The 18,166-nt window shown below is 44.1% G+C and overlaps 1 protein-coding gene across 7 annotated transcripts in view; it reads left to right on the top strand.

Moving 5' to 3' along the window:
* Positions 1-18,166, top strand: part of camsap2a (calmodulin regulated spectrin-associated protein family, member 2a) — a 44,633-nt gene that overhangs the window by 5,246 nt on the left and 21,221 nt on the right. For all 7 annotated transcript variants that reach the window (XM_048252053.1, XM_048252051.1, XM_048252048.1 and 4 more), the window contains exons 2-4: positions 590-849; positions 11,583-11,744; positions 14,034-14,117. In XM_048252053.1, the coding sequence (XP_048108010.1) occupies positions 590-849; positions 11,583-11,744; positions 14,034-14,117 (506 nt within the window). The remainder of the gene's footprint in view (positions 1-589; positions 850-11,582; positions 11,745-14,033; positions 14,118-18,166) is intronic.

The raw sequence follows: 18,166 nt of genomic DNA, 5'->3' as shown, positions 1-18,166 counted from the left end.
ATCACCTGCTGTGAAGGAAAGGGGGCACACAAACATCTCTCTTCTTCTGCTGGTGCGTTTCTGGCTCATGCTCAGTCTCTCCTGCATCGTTCTCTCTGTGTTTCTCTCCCCCTGGTGAAAAGATCCGATCTGATACTGTCTTGGCTCAGTCCCCGATGGCACTGGGCATGTTTTCTGTTGAATGGCTCCAGAGAACAGCATAGTAGCTTTCTGTAACTAGCTGCACAAGTCTTAGTGAATGGCATTGCCCACAGCAACCCTATTGGCCAAGCAGCATTAACTGGACAGACTTGGACCTGGGGCTTCATTGCAGTGGACATGATTTGACATTTATATTTGTCCAGGCAAAAACAGTGATGCCCCTAAGATCTTACATGTCCATGGTCTTACATGAATAGTATGAAATGCGCATCTCTTATATACATCCCTCTTGGTTCAGCATGATTTGTGATCTTAAACACAAAATACAATAACAATTTTAGAATTGATATCCTCTATGTATCAGTATTTCTCTCTCTTAGTCTGCATTTCCTTCCTCTATGGCATGAACTGTTAACTGTGAGCATATTGTTGTGATTCCCTCTTGCAGACAGTGTCCCGGGTGACTTGAAGGAGCCCTTCTACACAGACCAGTATGAGCAGGAGCACCTGAAGCCTCCAGTGGTGGGTCAGCTGCTGTCGGCGGAGCTCTACTGCCGGGCCGGCAGCCTCATCCTGAAGAGCGATACGGCCAAGCCGCTGCTGGGCCACGACGCCGTGATCCAGGCGCTGGCGCAGAAGGGCCTGTACGTCACCGACCAGGAGCGGCTGGTTACGGAGAGGGACCTGAGCAAGAGGCCCATCCAGATGGTGAGTGTGGAGGGGGGGCCCTCCTCTCCTCAAACACACGCACACACACACACACACACACACACACACACACACACACACACACACTGGCTGCCAACACATGCACAGCATTCCCTCTGCTAGTCAGTCTGGTGTGAGGCCTTTTCTCTCTCTCTTCTCCCCCCCTTTATCTCTCTCTATCTCTCTTCTAATTCTGTGTTAACATTCAGGAGCAGTGTCTGACTGTCAACACCTCAGTATGTCTGTTGGATTTGCTCCTTCCACCCTGTTTTGTGTCTGTATGATTCACCATTTTCTTGATTATTGGTTCCTCTTGCTCTTCCTGTTTTCCCTTCTGTCTCCTCTCCTGTCAACGGTGTTTGGTTTTTGCTCTCTCTTCACTGCGAAGCCATGTTATTGACTGTTGTTCTTGTTGTGATTATTCGTCGGCTTTTTACATAAGAGCGTCATTATGCTCTCTCCTCTCTGCAACAAAGGGGGCCCTTACTGGATGAGTGATTTTCCTCTTAAAGGATAATTATAATGTTATTTATTGTGGAGCCTGAGGCTTTCATGTGTTTTTTATGAGATCTGTGCATGCAGTACGTATTTGTATTTATGAGAAAGAATGTCAATGTTTGATTTAGGTTTGTTTTGGGTTTGTGGTGTTGTTGTTCCATCTGGATGGTTGGAGAGACAGCTATTGCTTTCAGTCGAATGATTTGAACTCTTTCTGTGTTAATATGCATCATTTTAGAATCCCAGCTTGTACAGTGGTGGAGTGTTTGTCTATTGCAATGATTAACATGGTATTTGGACCAGGGCTCAACGTTAACTTTTAAAAGTGGTTAAAAGTGGTGGTCAGCTTGGCAACCAGGCATGAGGTTTTGGTTGCCAAAGCCAGCCAAATCAGGTTGCCACTTGCAGGTTGCAACCGGGCACCCATTAATGTCGAGCCCTGATTTAGACCATGAGGAGAAAGTGAATTCCTGAATTCTGAATTCCCTGAATTACAAAAGACAGTCATATGTATCATCATAACAAGTTTACAATTGACAAACAACTGAGAATCGAGGTGGTAGACCTGTGCTAACACTCCTTCACAGTGTTTTTCTCACACAATCAGTATTGCATCCTCCTGACTTGTTCTCTCTCGTCCCACTCTTTTCTGTCCTGTCTTTTGCCTTTTTAGCTGTCATTGTATTCTTAGCAAGGAGAGATGATGATTGACTCCTCTTTCCACTTGGCATTTGTGCGTGTCCTCACCTCAGCCACAGAATGCATTTTTATTCATGAATTAAAAAGCAGTAGCTGTAGCAGCAATGTGCTATACCTCTTGCATTACGTAATTCCATCCCAAAACCCGCATTCTCAGCATTTCAGACAGTTTCATGTTCATCACTCCTCCATCATGATTACTTTATATAATCCCGATCTCTACTCCACCTTTAAACTTCCAAGTGCAAAGTGAAGGTACTTCTCCAGAGAAAGTTTCCAGCTCTTAAAAATAGCTCAGGTATCTGCCCTGGCGAGAAAGCTGTTCCGTGTTCCTCGCGGAACTTGCCTTTAAGGATTTAGCCTGTCTTAGGCACTTGCGCATGTTGACCTGAGGAGGACACAGACTGTGAAGACCAGTTTGGGTGTGCATCAGCAGGTTGGATGTCGATTATTCATGAGGCAGAGCTATTTTCAGGAGGGGTGCAGGCTGGACTGGACGGGCCTGTTCTGCTCTGCACAGATGCTGCGGCTTTCCAACGAAGCGCAGCAGGAAATCCGCGGCTGTGTTGAAGGAAACCCAGCTCCTGATTCAATTACTCTTAAGAGCTTTGACAAAATGGTCAGCCCCATCAGGCAAAAAGGATCCCCCCCCTCTCTCTCTCTGCCATTTCAGCTGGATTCAGTCAGCATAGGGACCCGTCTTTGCCTGACAGAACACATTCAAGAGGCTGCTCACTGTTTTCCTCATTTTTCTTTTTTTTTCATGCTCTATGCTGTAATGAAGTGACTCTGCTAAAGAAACACGTTTCTATCCTCAGCTGCTGGCCACCCCCCCACACACGCACCCACACACATTTCACCATTACCATCTCTCTCATATGCACACGAGGCGGAGGAGTACCAAAATGCCAGACCCTAAAAATAACACAGTGTGATAATCCATGCTTACATTGTGTGCCATGCAGTGATATGCAATGATGAGATTAATTCAGCAAACAATTAAATGTGAGTCAGTCTTGTCTTGAGCATGGCTAAAATTTGAACAGTAAGATATATAGTTTCTCAGGCTGTATTAGAAAATGCTTGGTCTAAATGTGGACTGTACATGGTGCTGGGCGGTGGAAGTTACGGTATCTGTGGTGCTTGATATCCGGTCCATTCCATTTGAATTTGGGTTTCCATTGAATGTGTTAGAGAAAGAAAGACGTACAGTGGTGAGTACAAATTGCCAGAGGACAGAAATGCGAGCTTAGGCATTAAGTGAATGACTGTGCGTTTCTCTTTTTAATTACTACTACATGTGGCAGTTGGATAAAACTTGGTGTCAGTTGACCTTCAAATATGGGCTGGAGATTTACGACTAAGCCTCGCTTACAGGGAACAACTGTAGTCTGTGAGAAAGAACAAGCGGGAAACACTTAAGACTGTCACTACTTTAGAGGAGTCTGGCCTCACACAACATAGTTGGTGCTTTCTTTCTCTGCTCTCTAGCTTGCTGTGTGTGCGCTGAATACAAATGCCTTTTCTCCTATTCTGTTCTCAGCTATCTATCTCTGTGGGGCTCTCCAGGTTCAGATCAACCTACTGACAACATGCAGTAGTGGAGAATCCCAGAGCTGCTCTCGGCCAGAGAACTCCCAGGTCTCCACCACAGGCACTGCAGGGCAAGCTGAGCTGGCTGAGCTGAGCTGAGCTGGCTCCTTCTATTCACCACAGTGGGTGTAGCTGACAGACTGCCTCCAAGGGCAAGAGCTCTCGTTTGCTCTCTATCTCACTCACTCACTTGCTCACACACAAACACACACACACACACGTCTCTCTCTCTTACACACACACACACACACACACACACACACACACACACACACTCACACACACACAAACACACACACACACACACACAGCCCCCCTCTCTCTCTTACACACACACACACACACACTCACACACACTCATACACACACATACACAGTCTTACACACACACACACACACACACACACACACACACACACACACACTCTCTCTCTCTCTCTCTCTCTCTCTCTGTTGCTGTCCTTTAATGAATAATACATGTAGTCCAAGCATTGTTTTTTATTAGAAACAATGAGTAACAAAGGCCGTTAAACACTTGGAGTAATGGCTCGATCAATACGTCAGAAGTGAGAGAGGATATAGTCTTGCCCTCCAGAGAGATGGAACTAATAGGATGTTTTGATTTCTCTGGGTGTTTTATTGGGGTAGTGGAAGTGGCTTTAAGTGCCTAAGTAAATAGGCTTAGATGTCTGTGGTAAGGCTGTGCTGTGTGTGAGAGTACAGATGCAGCCGAAGCGTCTTCCTCCGCTAAGAAACTGGTCGCCACTGGGAAGTGTGTGGTGTGATCAATTGTTGATCCCCATGGACATGATTGTTGTAATTTCTGCCAGTGTGTCATCCATGTGTCTCTCTTGAGCTATTTGTTGCTACGCTCACAGCAAGTAGCTATGACTAACCTGTGTCGCCATGGTGATGCTGAGCTCATCCAGGTTTCTCTTACGTTTTTTAGCCCTGATGTTGCCTCGGGGCATTAACTGTTTCCATTAGATCTGGCACTATGTTGTTGGTGAGGAGGTCTAGAGGGGGTATGTCAATGTGGCTCGAGTGCCATAAAATGCTCACTAGGGTAAGTGTATGACAACAAAAACTGCTGAGCTGTTGATGGTTGATTACGTTTCTTAATTAAAAAGGACCATTTATTTTTTTGTGGTCTATAGTTATTTCCACTTAAAAGGCAAGACTTGCATTGTAACTGCTGAAGAGAATTATGGCTGGTGCCTTAGAAAACAATGAGGCACAAAATGGAACTTTGATGTGCAGTGATGTCATTTAAAATGGCCCTTGAGCAGAACATAATTGAGATCAGTGAAGGGGTTTAGAATTTCCATTGGTATTTCCACTTTGTGCCTTTTACATTTCAAACATTTCAACAAGGATGCACATTTCATCAGTATTTCCTGAGTATTTGTACATTCTGAGAATAAAATGTATGGCCATGACACAGGACCGTTCCTTTTTTTTTCATGCATGAATAATGGAAACCTGTTCAGTCATATTACATTATAGCCCAAGATGTCTGGCACTTGTCTGTTGTATAACATTTTACTTTACTAACGCTAGTCTAGTGCAGTCAGACTCACATTCTCTCAGTTGATCCCATTCATTGTACATACGGCACACTGTATATGCCCAGTGAACCAGGGCAGTAAGCAGTGGCGGATAGCCAGGCTACATTATTACCTGAATGGAACGTTGTGCGTCGTGCGAACGTTGTGCGTCGTGCGAACGTTGTGCGTCGTGCGTCATGTGTTGACGTCTTATTGCATATAAGCAGTTTTGGGTCACCACTCTCTGTCTTGTACACTGGAGGAGAATGTGCACAGGCCTTAAGACCTACTCCAGCACATGGTTTAGACTGGATTAGTCCAAGAAGCTTTTGGAGCGACAGAAAGAGCTTTGTTTATTGTGTGCTTGATTATTGCTTTATCACACTCGGAAGTGAAAGTATGCGGTCAGCCTTTATCTCTAAGGTGGGTCACCCACAGAAATTGCAGTTGTGTTATGGAAAGCACGTTGCATGTTATATATATACATGCGTGCGTCGTGCGAACGTTGTGCGTCGTGCCTGTGGTTTGACGGCTAGTTGGCTGTGTATGTGTGAACTCTGAGCAGTCGGGGGGTCTCTCCAGCGACCCCGAAGTTCCAGCCGAGACAAAACCTGATGCATTATTCACTCTCCGCCACGACGCGGCACAACGCAAACACATTGACCCACTTCTGCCGTGGGCGTGTCCCTCCTCACGCTCCTACACAAAGCAGCAGTGAGGGCTGCTGTGTTAACATGCTTGTTGAATGTTTCCGTCTCCATATCATGCCATGTCCTTTCAAAAGAGGACTGGAGCAATGTATAGATGCATTCCTTGGCACCGATTATGGAGGGCAGGGCAATGGAGCAGGACATCATCCATAACCTCTTGAACTAACATGATTAAAAGATGTGAAAAGTAAATGAAAATGCCATGTGCTTACCTACAGGGCAAATTATACTAATTAGCTATTGAAGAGATGTTGTCTTTTGTGCTCACAGGGTGCATACAATATCACACGCCCATGTTTCAGTCAGTGCAGTGGGTGTGTGTTTGGTAGACACGGATGCCACCGTGTGCATTAGGGGGGGGAAGGACTCTTCGCTGATGGAGACGTGCTTAATGGCTGGTCTGGTACAGTATCCAGCGTGACTATCGATACCCTGTCGTGGTAATGAACTGTGGCTGAACGTTTCTCTTTGAAACGGGGTGGATTCTCATTGATTCGGCTGGCCCAGACTGACGGGCTGAGGGCTGGCTGGGGAACAGGAGGATGCTGGGAGACACGCGGCTTAGCCAGCCTGGCAACTCCCCCCTTCCACCACCACCGCCACCACCACTCCTTCTCTCTCTGCTCGCTGCCGTTGCTGTTGTCATGGTTACCTTCTGCACGGGCAGGCTGGGAAGGAGGCTGGTTTCAAGAGTGGGGATGGTGGAAGGGCAGGTGGTGATGGGGTTTGTCTTCATTGCGTGGAGGGAGGATTCGCTGTGCGGAGCTGGTTAGTTCAAGCACATACTGGTACACATCAGTCTTTCTGTGAGTGGGTAGATACGTAGAGCCAGAATATTTATGCATAGTAATGATAGACAAGGAGAATTTGACTTCATAGCGCTTTACACACACTCACTACATCACTCCCTTTCTTCTCTCAGAGAGAGAGAGAGAGAGACCATGGAAATATCCTTCCACTCTGTTCTAATCTCCAAGACTATTCAAATCTTAAGATGGCCTAGAATTCACCTCCCTCATGGCTGTTACGAGACAAAAGCCATAATGAGATACTTGACCTTTCGACAGTGGGCATATTTTTGTCGAAAATTGAGCTCTTAATTGATTCTGTGCCAGTTAATTCATAACAGTAATTCTTCCATACTGTAGATTCTTTCTTTTTGTCATCCATAGGTCTTTTTTTTCAATGAGCATTTAGCAGCCTCACATTTCTCCTCACATTTAGTCAGACTCACATTTAGTCTCAGTGTATGACAGACAGATGAAACCATGACACAGCATTTCATTGACACTGGAGACGCGGCACCAGTGTGCTGGGCAGTGAGGACCATCTGACCACGTGCCCCAAGCGGAAATGTCAGGCCAGGAGGTATCTGAGGTGCCCTCGCCCCAACTGTCTCCACACAGGGATCTTCTGCTGGAATGCCATTTCCTGACCCACTGTCTTTACCTCTGAGCAAACAGTGGCGTGTTTACCCAGTGCCTCCTTGGTATGCCCCCAGAGGCATGTCCTAGCACACGACACTGGCCATGTTTCCTGTGATTTGGTTCTCGTGAAATAAGTGTAATTGTTTCCATTAGAAACAATTACTGTGAATTAATTTTAATTAGCTGTCTAGTTATTAGTAATAAACTGTTACAGATTATGCTGGTGCATTGCAGCTTTCTGATTGGATTATCAGTGATACTGTTTAAAGGTGTATGAAACAGCATGCCTGTGCTCTTTTATTTTAAGTACTTTTATAATGATGAGTACATTTCACTTGTTCCTTTATCCAGAAATGGCAGTACACTGTGGCTCAAGCCTGCACCTGTTTGTCATCTCTGAGTAGGGCATGGCGCCACAGGCTGTGTTTTTGTCTTTTTTTATTGCATATAAGCAGTTTTGGGTCACCACTCTCTGTCTTGTACACTGGAGGAGAATGTGCACAGGCCTTAAGACCTACTCCAGCACATGGTTTAGACTGGATTAGTCCAAGAAGCTTTTGGAGCGACAGAAAGAGCTTTGTTTATTGTGTGCTTGATTATTGCTTTATCACACTCGGAAGTGAAAGTATGCGGTCAGCCTTTATCTCTAAGGTGGGTCACCCACAGAAATTGCAGTTGTGTTATGGAAAGCACGTTGCATGTTATATATATACACAAAATCTAGATAGTCTTAAAATTGGCTATCGCAGGCCTCCTTCGTAAAAAAGACAGTAAAACTAACGATAAAGTAATGACAGCATTTTATTTTTTGATACATTTTCTTTGTTACGCTTGAATATTTTGTTTTCTCTTGTGGTTTTTGAAGATGCTGCTCATGCGTCATCCTCTTGTAGGCTAAACAGACTAAAGCGGATAAACAGGCCACATCCAGCAGAGAGCTTTTCTGTGTCTGGCCAAGACGGTGTGAAGCAGGGGTGTCTCGTATAAGAACGACCCACTGGGCAGGAAGACTTTAACAGGAGGAAATCAGTGCCACGCATCTTTCAAGCCGTTCCTTTTTATTTTTTGTCGTTTCCTGTGTCGGAGAGGCTAGAGCGATAAAAGTGTCAGATCTGGATATTAAATCTCCAGACCGTCCATAAAGCGACACAGGGCCGTATTATGCAAGAAGCCATAACTGCCTGCGTCCACTGCAGAGTGCAGACCCTGTCATTTTCAGTGCATGTGAATCCTGCATGTAGTCACTGCACGGGGCAGCCTACAGCGAGTGTGCAGAGAATGTTGACCCGGTCGCATCTCAAACTCCACACCGATACGAGAACATGCAGTTGCCTCGGTTAATAGATTTAGATATGAGGGCCAGACATTCCTCAACGGGATGTCAAGGTAATCCATCTACGGCATCATCAAACACGGATCTGTCACAGATGAATTTGGGTTCCGTTCGCTCGGTTCCCTAAGTGTCTGGGCTGGTCATCAGATGGATTATGGCCCGCTGCACTCAACATTTGAGCAGAGGGCGTTCTCTTCAGTGAAGAGCCGTGGCACAAACACATTTGGTGCAGAACAGGAACACTGGCAGTGGAAATGTTGCTCATACTGAGATGTCAGATCAATATAGGAGATTTGCGCGCAGTAATCAGCTTAAATAACAAAAAGTGTGGGCAAAAAAAAAACAGCTGAAGAGTCTTTTTCTGTGTGGTTATGTAATCCAGTGGCTCTGTTTGGATTGATTCTGATCCCCCGTTTCTCCTGGGCTAAGCATGTGAGATTGTCACAGTTCATCTGGTAGAAAAAATCAGCTTGCTCTGGGCGACTGTTGGAGTCCGGTCAAGTGAAAAACAAAAACTGCTGACCCTGGCAGAGAGAGTGAAATGTAGCATCCTCCCCATCCTGCTGCAGTTGCTTTTCTCTCTCTCTGTCTCTCTTTCTCTCTCTGTCTCTCTCTCTCTCTCTCTCTCTCTGTCTCTCTCTCTCTCTCTGGTTGAACTCTTGTCTGGCCAGAGGCTCTTACACAGAAGTTGGTGCATTGACTGGACATTCAAACTGAGGCCCACCGGTCTGCTAAGATATTTTTGTAGCTGAATTCAGGCGATAAATTAGGCTGCACCTGCATGTCAGTGTGGTCTTACAGGACCAGATGAACAGCAGTGTGCAGATGTGCTGCCAATGGACGTTTTTATTGTTGGCTCTGCGGAAAGTCAGTAAAGCATTGCAGTGATAGAAAGGGAATAATCAAGGAAGACTTACAAAAAGGCTTACAGTATAAATGGTTACCTAAACAAAGCTTGCTTAAATCTGATATTCAAACACAGACACAGTTACTGCTGGTCCTCTGAATGTTGATTGAACAGAAGAAGTAAGAGTGATGATGTTGTGGGAACATCTCTGTGTGTAATGTGTATAATGTGTGTGTACACCACTTGCGCCTGCTGTTACCCATGAACCCTCAATCACCTCAAGGCAGCACAGCCCAGCCTGTCAAACAGGGACCCAATCTGTCTTCTCCTTATTTAGTCAACCTTCCAGGAGGTTGCAATCAATAATGTCCCAATGGCCTTCCCATGAGGAAAAAACCCTTCCTTCCTTTGTTACAAACCTGACACAATCCCCCCCTGCTCTCCAGATGATCCCGGTGATTTTTTAATTTGCAATGCACGTGCTCAGTTCATCCTTCAGCGGGGTGTAATCTGCGGTAATGCCAGCATGTCAGGCATCTAATGGGGTGTTGTCTGCTTGATCAGAATGGGTAAGTGGTGGGCATGGTGGCGCTGTGTTGGCGGGGTGGTGCGGACGGTGGCATGTTATTAGAGGCTGCGGGGACGGTGTTTGGGTGCAGGCCTGGCAGGTCTGAGCCTCTCTTAATCACCCGCTGGCTGGCGGGCTGGCTGGCTTCTCTAGGGGCCCTGGTCAATAGCACTTCCATAGATGAGAGAGGGAGAGAGAGAGAGAGGGAGAGACTTTCATTAGCAATAGTAGGGGGAGTGGTGACAACATCAATGGCTCATCTGGTCCACGTAAGGTCATACTGAATTCAGTGACTCAGTCAAAAATGCCATGTCCTCACAGACCGCTGCAGATCACATTATTAGAGAACTAGACAGTGCTAGGTTTAGACATTTTGTGTGTGTGTGTGTGTGTGTGTGTGTGTGTGTGTGTGTGTGTGTGTGTGTGTGTGTGTGTGTGTGTGTGTGCAATTTCATTTGTTAAGCTCTGGTGATCTTATTTACTATGAACAACAGTGCTCCATTGTTGGGTTTTTGAAGATTGAGTTCTGTATGTTGAATCCTAGCATGCTAGTTTTCTAGAAAGCCATTGAAGCATGATAAATTATATATTAGGTCATGGAAAGGCACCAGTCCTGCGCGCAGGCATCTAGCCATGTAAATATTTAGAGTGAAAAAGTTACATAAAGCACTGAACATAAAACTGCATGAAAGCTTTTGGAGCTTATTATGTTGGCTCTCTTTGAAGCAAACACTAAAACAACCAATGACAGTCAAAAGTGAGCTAATATTTTTCTGCCAAACAGACAGACTCTACACTGATACACTTATTTTATTCATTCTGTTTTCTTTTTGTGAGTTAACAGGACGGCCTAGACCACAGAATGATCCCTAATTTACTTTTTAAATAAGAAGATGCTCATCATTGCAAATGCTTTGCAGAGGTGCGATGCGTCATATTCTGGCAATCCCCTACTCTCCTTTGTTGTCTCTAGTCTTTTATTGTTCTTGAGGAAATGTTTGTAATACAATATTGGACTTTTTTCATCAGGCGTTAAGGAGGTCTCCTAAAGGGAGCCATATAAGCCAGCCTGGAAGGACCCCTTCAGCCTCACTTTCCCTTTGTGGAGGTGTTGCTAATTGGGTCGGGCAACAGGGGAAAGAACTGTTTCCAGGGCAACATTACTACAGTGTGGTGTGTGTGGGTGGTGGTGGTGGTGGGGGGCGGGGTTCTGGTCGATGGAAAGCTGGAAACTGAGAGCTGTCAGGGAAAAAAAGAGAAAAAAAAGCCACACAGAGCTTTAAAGAAAAAAAAAACAGAGAGCGGGAAAGCCAGGGGATGGATTTTTCCATCCATTAAGAATCCCACATGTGACAACATTTCAAAAAGCAGAATTCACAAAGGCAACGGTTCGTGCCTATCTGAGCAGCTGCAACAACAGAGAGGCGTACCCAGAGACGACATCAGCCCTGTCGTGTCAACTCCTGTGTCTGACTCATGGCGCTTTGTGTTGTTTGGCTGTTTCCGCACAGAGTGCCCACTTGGCTCTGGTCGACGCGCTGATGATGGCCTACACGGTGGAGACGGTGAGTGTGGAGAAGGTGGTGGCGTGCCTGCGGCAGTACTCCACCATGTACCCGGACGGAGACACGCCCTACGACACAGAGGACGCCGTCACCAGCTGGATGAATAAGGTAGCGAGTCCATAACCGTGCACTTACAGTACACTCACCATTTCTCTCTGCCTCTGCCTCGGGTGATGGAACAGGGTACCCCATTGACGGAGGGTTGTTCGGTAGAATAACACCCTCAGGTGGATGCCAGTCTTGCCCCAAGATGGCCACTGCAGGACCAAGCCATTAGGCATATACCTGACTCTGACCAGTTGGTCTTCATCTTTACATGGCCTATTGGGTTACATCAAGTTGGTCTTTGAGGGGTTGGGCCAAACATCTGTGGTCACACTAGTTTAATGTGAATCCGAATACATTCAGGCACTACTGATATTCCCATTGTAGGTGCACAGAGTTTTTCATCATTAAAGCATGCACTTATACATTATATTTTGTAGACTGGCATGTCTATTTCCCAAATTAATTATTAGGTTTTACAATTCTGTAGAAACATCCGCTGCATATTGCTCATGTTCAGCTAGGTGTTGTAACAATGTGGGTGACCTGTGTCTGTAGTTGTGATTAATCGCTGAGCAAGGTACTGGATCTTGGTTCCAATTATATAAGAAGAAATTGCCAACACCAACAAAAATGTCTGCAGTTATTTTACTGGCAGGAGACTGGAAATATGTAGCCATGTTCCACCAACACAGAGCACACACAGACCAACCGAACCATTCATTATTCAAATCGCACCTACTGTATACTCATAGCGTGATGCATCACTGTCAGCAATATAATACAGCAAGAGAAAAACAAATTAGCTCTGCATTGTTCCAAACGAGATATTGAAGCAATAAAAATAAAAAGCAATTATCTTCAAAATTGTACTTCAGAATTGTCACTGTTCTCAGATGCCTCTTCTCAAATGAAAAATTCCAAATGACACCCTCTAGAGCGATCATCTATCACAGGCCCTGTCTCATCTCGCCTGTATCGCCCACCTCAATCCTCTAATCACTTCAAACTCTTTGTGTCCAGAAAGAAAATCCCTAGTCCTTGATTACACAAGGGTAAGGGACATTGCAGTAGGTAAACTGCATATTTTGTATCACAGCTTTTTGTGCTGATCTTCTTGCGGAAGTACGTAGACAGGCGGAGCCAGGCTAATAGTGAGCATGTGTTGTGCCAAAATCATTTGCTGTATATGGAGACGTTTATTGTATTTGTATACATTGTTCAAATCATGAAAAATAAAATATACCGGTAATCTTTGAAAAACCCAGAGATAGAATTATTAGAATGATATTTTACGCTTTGTTTAACCTTTAGCAAACAGCAGAAGAATGTAACCTGAACCCAGCCTTAGCAGTGCTTGGCAAGTCCTAGTAATGGATGATGGTAACATGCTAATTGTAACGAGTTTGTCCTGTTTATGAGTTTATGCTATACTGTGTAGATTCCTTTCAAAAACAAACCCTTCAGGGATAGATATATCATTTGTATATGGTGGTTTGCAGCCTTGAGTACAAATTATTTTGTTGTGTCATGGTAAGCTAAATTAATGTCACCTGCAAATCAGGTCACTAAAGGGACATTGGAACAAATTCAATATTTGTCCCTGCTGGTCATATCTCCTTGTGTGTAATTTTTCCTTTAAGGCCTTACTCGTGCCCATACTAAAAAGCTTTTTTGGAAATGATTTATGAGGTTTTTCTCTGGTCTGGAAACCCATGTATGAAATGGGAGAGAATTTGTTATATTTAATGCCAGTGACCACCACTCCACCATACTGGGGTATCTTCATCCCACACACAGACAGACAGACAGACTCATACACTCATGGGTGCTCATTAGAGAAGACCACACATATGCTCGGTGCTTCTGTGATGGCTTTACCAACTGGCCGTCCCTTTGTTATGTGGTCCTTTGAGAAATATGACTGAAGTCTGTCCCACTTCGGCAAAGGATGAAAATTAGAGAACAATACTGAGTAAAACTGCCCCCTATGAAAATAACACACCGAAACTAAATCTTGAATTTGGCACAAAGGTATCTTTTTCCTCAAGATTGATTTTCACATATTCCATAAAATGTTTATAGATTTCATTGTCAAAGTTTTTTGCTAGAATAGCCACTTTTGAATATCATATGACTAAAAATCTGAATGCACATGCTGCACATGAAAGGTAGTGGGTTATGGAAATACTGCACACATGGATTCCTCCCAAAACTGCCATTGAACTGGACCTTTCTGGAGCTTGTTTGCAGCTGTGCTCGAGTCCTGTAATGAACCCAATCCATTCTCTCTCTTCTCTATCTCTCTCTCTCTCTCTTTCTCTCTCTTTCTCTTTCTTTCTTGGTCCCCAGGTGAACGAGTATCTGAAGGACATCATCATGCAAGAGCAGCGGCGAAGGGAGAACCAGAGCACAGAGCCTGCTGGGAGTCCACGGGTGAGTGACCCCCCCCCAACCCGTCCTTTGCAGTCCCCTCGCTTACGGTCAGAACAGCTAATCAGACGTGAAGAGCACCGCAGAGAGGGACCTTCCAATTAATCAACTGTGAAATCAGTTGTTAGTTAGTTGTTTGAACATAATTCTTTGACTAACCATGATTATCAGACTACACTGATATGGGTCAAATAAGCATGATTCATTTAATTGGTTAGTATGCTAAGGATGGAGTGTACTTTGGGTCAAATCTTAGATTGATATAAATAATATAGTCAGTGGCTAGGACTAAGTAGTTATTTTTACTTCCTAAAAGGACAACTAGTTAAAAGTTGTTAATTCCAGGGTTACCTTTCCTAAGTCTTGCCTGAACAGGAGTGCCTTTGCCATGGCATTTTGTGTTATTGACTGTTTTGAAATTATTAAGCTGTTGTTTTGAAAAATGTGGTTAAACTCGCTGCACTCCAAAAATAAAAGCCATACCAAAGTAAAAGCTCTGTGCCGCTGCACTCACTGTTTGCTGTGTACACAATCTTATGTAACTCAAACCACTAATAGTTCAAGCTCATTGTCAAAACCATGAAACATATATCTGTGTGACCTGTGTAACACATTTAACTGTCACATTGCTAACTGCTCTTAAATGACTGTGTGTGTTTGTGCAGTCACCTGCCAAGAAGAGAGAAACTCTTGTTATGACGGTAGCTGTTAATCATTTTTTTGAGAGTGGTCAGCAGGCAGGTGTGTGTGTGTCTATGTGAACTTAACAAGGCTGAAATTGCCCTGTGCGACTAAAACGACTTTCGACGTGTGGCCGTGCTTGAGGGCTGTTGTGATGAGTCATGGCTTAAGTGTGGAATCTGTCCTGTCACTCATGGGAGCCACTGGTATCAGTCTGATGTTCTAGCCAGGACTTAAGCAGCTCTGTGGGTGGGTGTGTTTTTATCCCTTCAGCCCAGCACTGCTGACTGCCTACTTTGACAAAGCAGTCTCTGGTACGGTGTTCATTTTAGGACATCCTCAGACTCAGGTGTCAGACTCAGAAAAACATCGGTAATCTTCAGACAAAACTGCCTCAGCGTCAGAAAAACCTCTGTCATCTTCAGACAAAACTGCATCAGCGGCCAGAAAAACCAGACTCAGGTGTCAGACTCAGAAAACATCTGTCATTTTCAGACAAAACTGCCTCAGCTTCAGAAAAACTTCTGTCATCCTCAGACAAAACTGCCTCAGCGTAAGAAAAACCTCTGTCATCCTCAGATAAAACTGCTTCAAACCAAACTGCCTCAGAAAAACATCTCTAAGGAGTCAGGTCTCAGAAAAAACGCTGTCAGAAAAAGTGGAGTCAGGTCTCAGAAAATCAGATCTCAGAAAAAACGCTGTCAGAAAAAGTGGAGTCAGGTCTCAGAAAAACGCTGTCAGAAAAAAGTGGAGTCAGGTCTCAGAAAATCAGGTCTCAGAAAAAGTATTAAGTATTAAATAAAGACAAATGTGCAATGCCATGATGTAATACCATATAATACCATTATAAAACGTTAGCAGTTGTCATTGTCATTGCACAACAATAATAGACAGACATAAAGATAGACAGGTACTTGAAATGTAATCCCCAGGGGACAATAACTGCAGCGTTGTTGAATTCATTTCATATGAGATGTTATCTTAACTTATTTAGAGAAATGTGCCTTGTTGTTGGTACCTGCTATTTCATGTATTATCATAATGGTATTTTATGGTATTACATCATGACATAGCACATTTGTCTTTATGGGGGTTTGGGAATAATGATGTGATGATAATGATGCAGGTTTCTTACTGGTAGGTAGTGTACAACTGGGAAACGGTTAGCAAAGTAAGAAATAATGGTCCAGGTGTCGCTCTGGACTTTTCGTGGTGGAAAAATGTTTAACCCACTTTTCCTAGCTCATTGAATGTACCGTAGTCCCCCAAAAAAACAAATTATTTTTGCTGTATGTAGTAATGCGTAGCTTATCTCGTATGTGCCTTACAGCAGCTGCTAATGTTACTAGCTTAAGTGAGGTTAGCTAAGTTACATCCATGGATTTCCTACAATGTGTATACCATTGGATCACTTTCTACCTTTACTTATAATTTCTACATCTAACCAAGCACCAAATATAACATGCCAGTGACCAGGCTTGGAATTTCACCATTCTGGGGGCAAGGCCACTTGGCCTTCAGTTGGGCATATTTGGTGGGGGGCACAAAGGCCACATGGGCACCAAGGCCAAAGTTAACTATACAGTAGTAGGCTATAAAAATGATCAAAGTTGTATTTAGCCTATTCACTGCAGTAGACCTGCATCATTGCATGAAACATTACAAAAACATGAAACATGACATATTACATATAACTGTAAATCATCTGATCATCTAATAAAAACAGATATCTAGGCTATATATAACATTTATTTTATATTTGGCCTGCTATGAAATCATGTATTGAACAATTTAAATTTAAGCACAGCTCATCTTTAAGAAACTCAAATAGCCTAGATGCATGCTTAGCATTTTGTGATCAGGCTACGTCTCGCTTTCATAAACTCTTAGTCAGTCATTCCTCTGATTTACCAATATCTAGGGCGATATGTGTAACATTTATTTTGTATTTGGCCCGTTATGAAATCATGTGGAACAATTTAAACACATTGTAAAACTTAAAGCCCAAATTTGGAGACATCAATGCATGTCGAAATTTACTGCAAATTCAAAACTGGATTACTCTGGAACGGCTAACTGTACGGGGACTGCTTTACACCTTTATGTCCGGTAAGGTCTGCTGTTTATTCTGATATATGGTTTGTCATGTGTTAAAAAAGGGTTCGTGAAGTATTCCACGAGATGAATGGGTAGGGAGATCATGGACGCAAAACCTTCAGTAGAATGTATGATTAAATTGAATTATTTTATTTACTTTTCTGCGAACCGTTCAACACAGCAGTTATCGGCTAACATCGTTGAAAAGCTGAGAAAAAGCTCTTTCATGTGACATCACTTGTGATGTCTGTGTGATGAATAGGCTACTTGGCGAGTAGTTCAACTGAGAAGAATGGGTGAATTTGGACGACTTTCTTGCGATGTCACTTTCTCCACTCGCGTAAAAGACTAAATTAATTTGGCGCTGTGAATGCTAAGATTATTTTGACAGGGCCAGGCTAAATAAAATCGCTATTAGTAGGACACAAAGCAGAATATTGAAAGAAGGGGGCACCAAGGCCACCGTGGCCTGTAAACCTATGATTTTCAAAGGGGCTTCACGGCCAGCGCAAGAGGCTACCCACGCCGTCGCCGCCGTGAAATTCCTACCCTGCCAGTGACAGAATAATTATTAAGCATAATATTAAACTCATCGTTCTGTATCCGTCGTCTTCTTCTGTCCCCACAATAACTTTTCATTTGAGACTTTTTCGTCTGACTCTGTTTTTTCTGACAGCGTTTTTTCTGAGACCTGATTTTCTGAGACCTGACTCCACTTTTTCTGACAGCGTTTTTTCTGAGACCTGACTCCACTTTTTCTGAGGCAGTTTGGTTTGAAGCAGTTTTATCTGAGGAGGTTTTTCTTACGCTGAGGCAGTTTTGTCTGAAGATGACAGAAGTTTTTCTGACGCTGATGCAGTTTTGTCTGAAGATGACAGAGGTTTTTCTGACGCTGAGGCTGTTTTGTCTGAAGATGACCGATGTTTTTCTGAGTCTGACACCTGAGTCTGAGGATGTCCTAAAATGAACACCGTACTCTGGGACACCTTGATGTCGTTGGACAGGAGCAGTTTGAGGTGTGAGCTATAAGTCAAGCCTGACACCAACACCCCCTCTCTGTGCAGCCCTGTGTTGCCAAGCAGCACACCCCTGTGAAAGTCAAGGCTATTTCGGTGACCTGGCCTGACCTCTCCTTTCCCATGTCCACGCAAGCCCTGGAGACAGCCCTGAGCGATGCCCCTTCAGAGCCCATGTTAATACAGCCCAGCACACAGGCAGACTGGTGCCAGATACCTCATCTGCCCTGGGATGAGAGAGAAGGAGAGAGAGAGAGA

The sequence above is a fragment of the Alosa alosa genome, chromosome 9 (assembly GCF_017589495.1).
Source record: "Alosa alosa isolate M-15738 ecotype Scorff River chromosome 9, AALO_Geno_1.1, whole genome shotgun sequence".
Classification (NCBI taxonomy): Eukaryota; Metazoa; Chordata; class Actinopteri; order Clupeiformes; family Clupeidae; genus Alosa; species Alosa alosa.
This window is presented reverse-complemented; position numbering and strand designations above follow the sequence as displayed.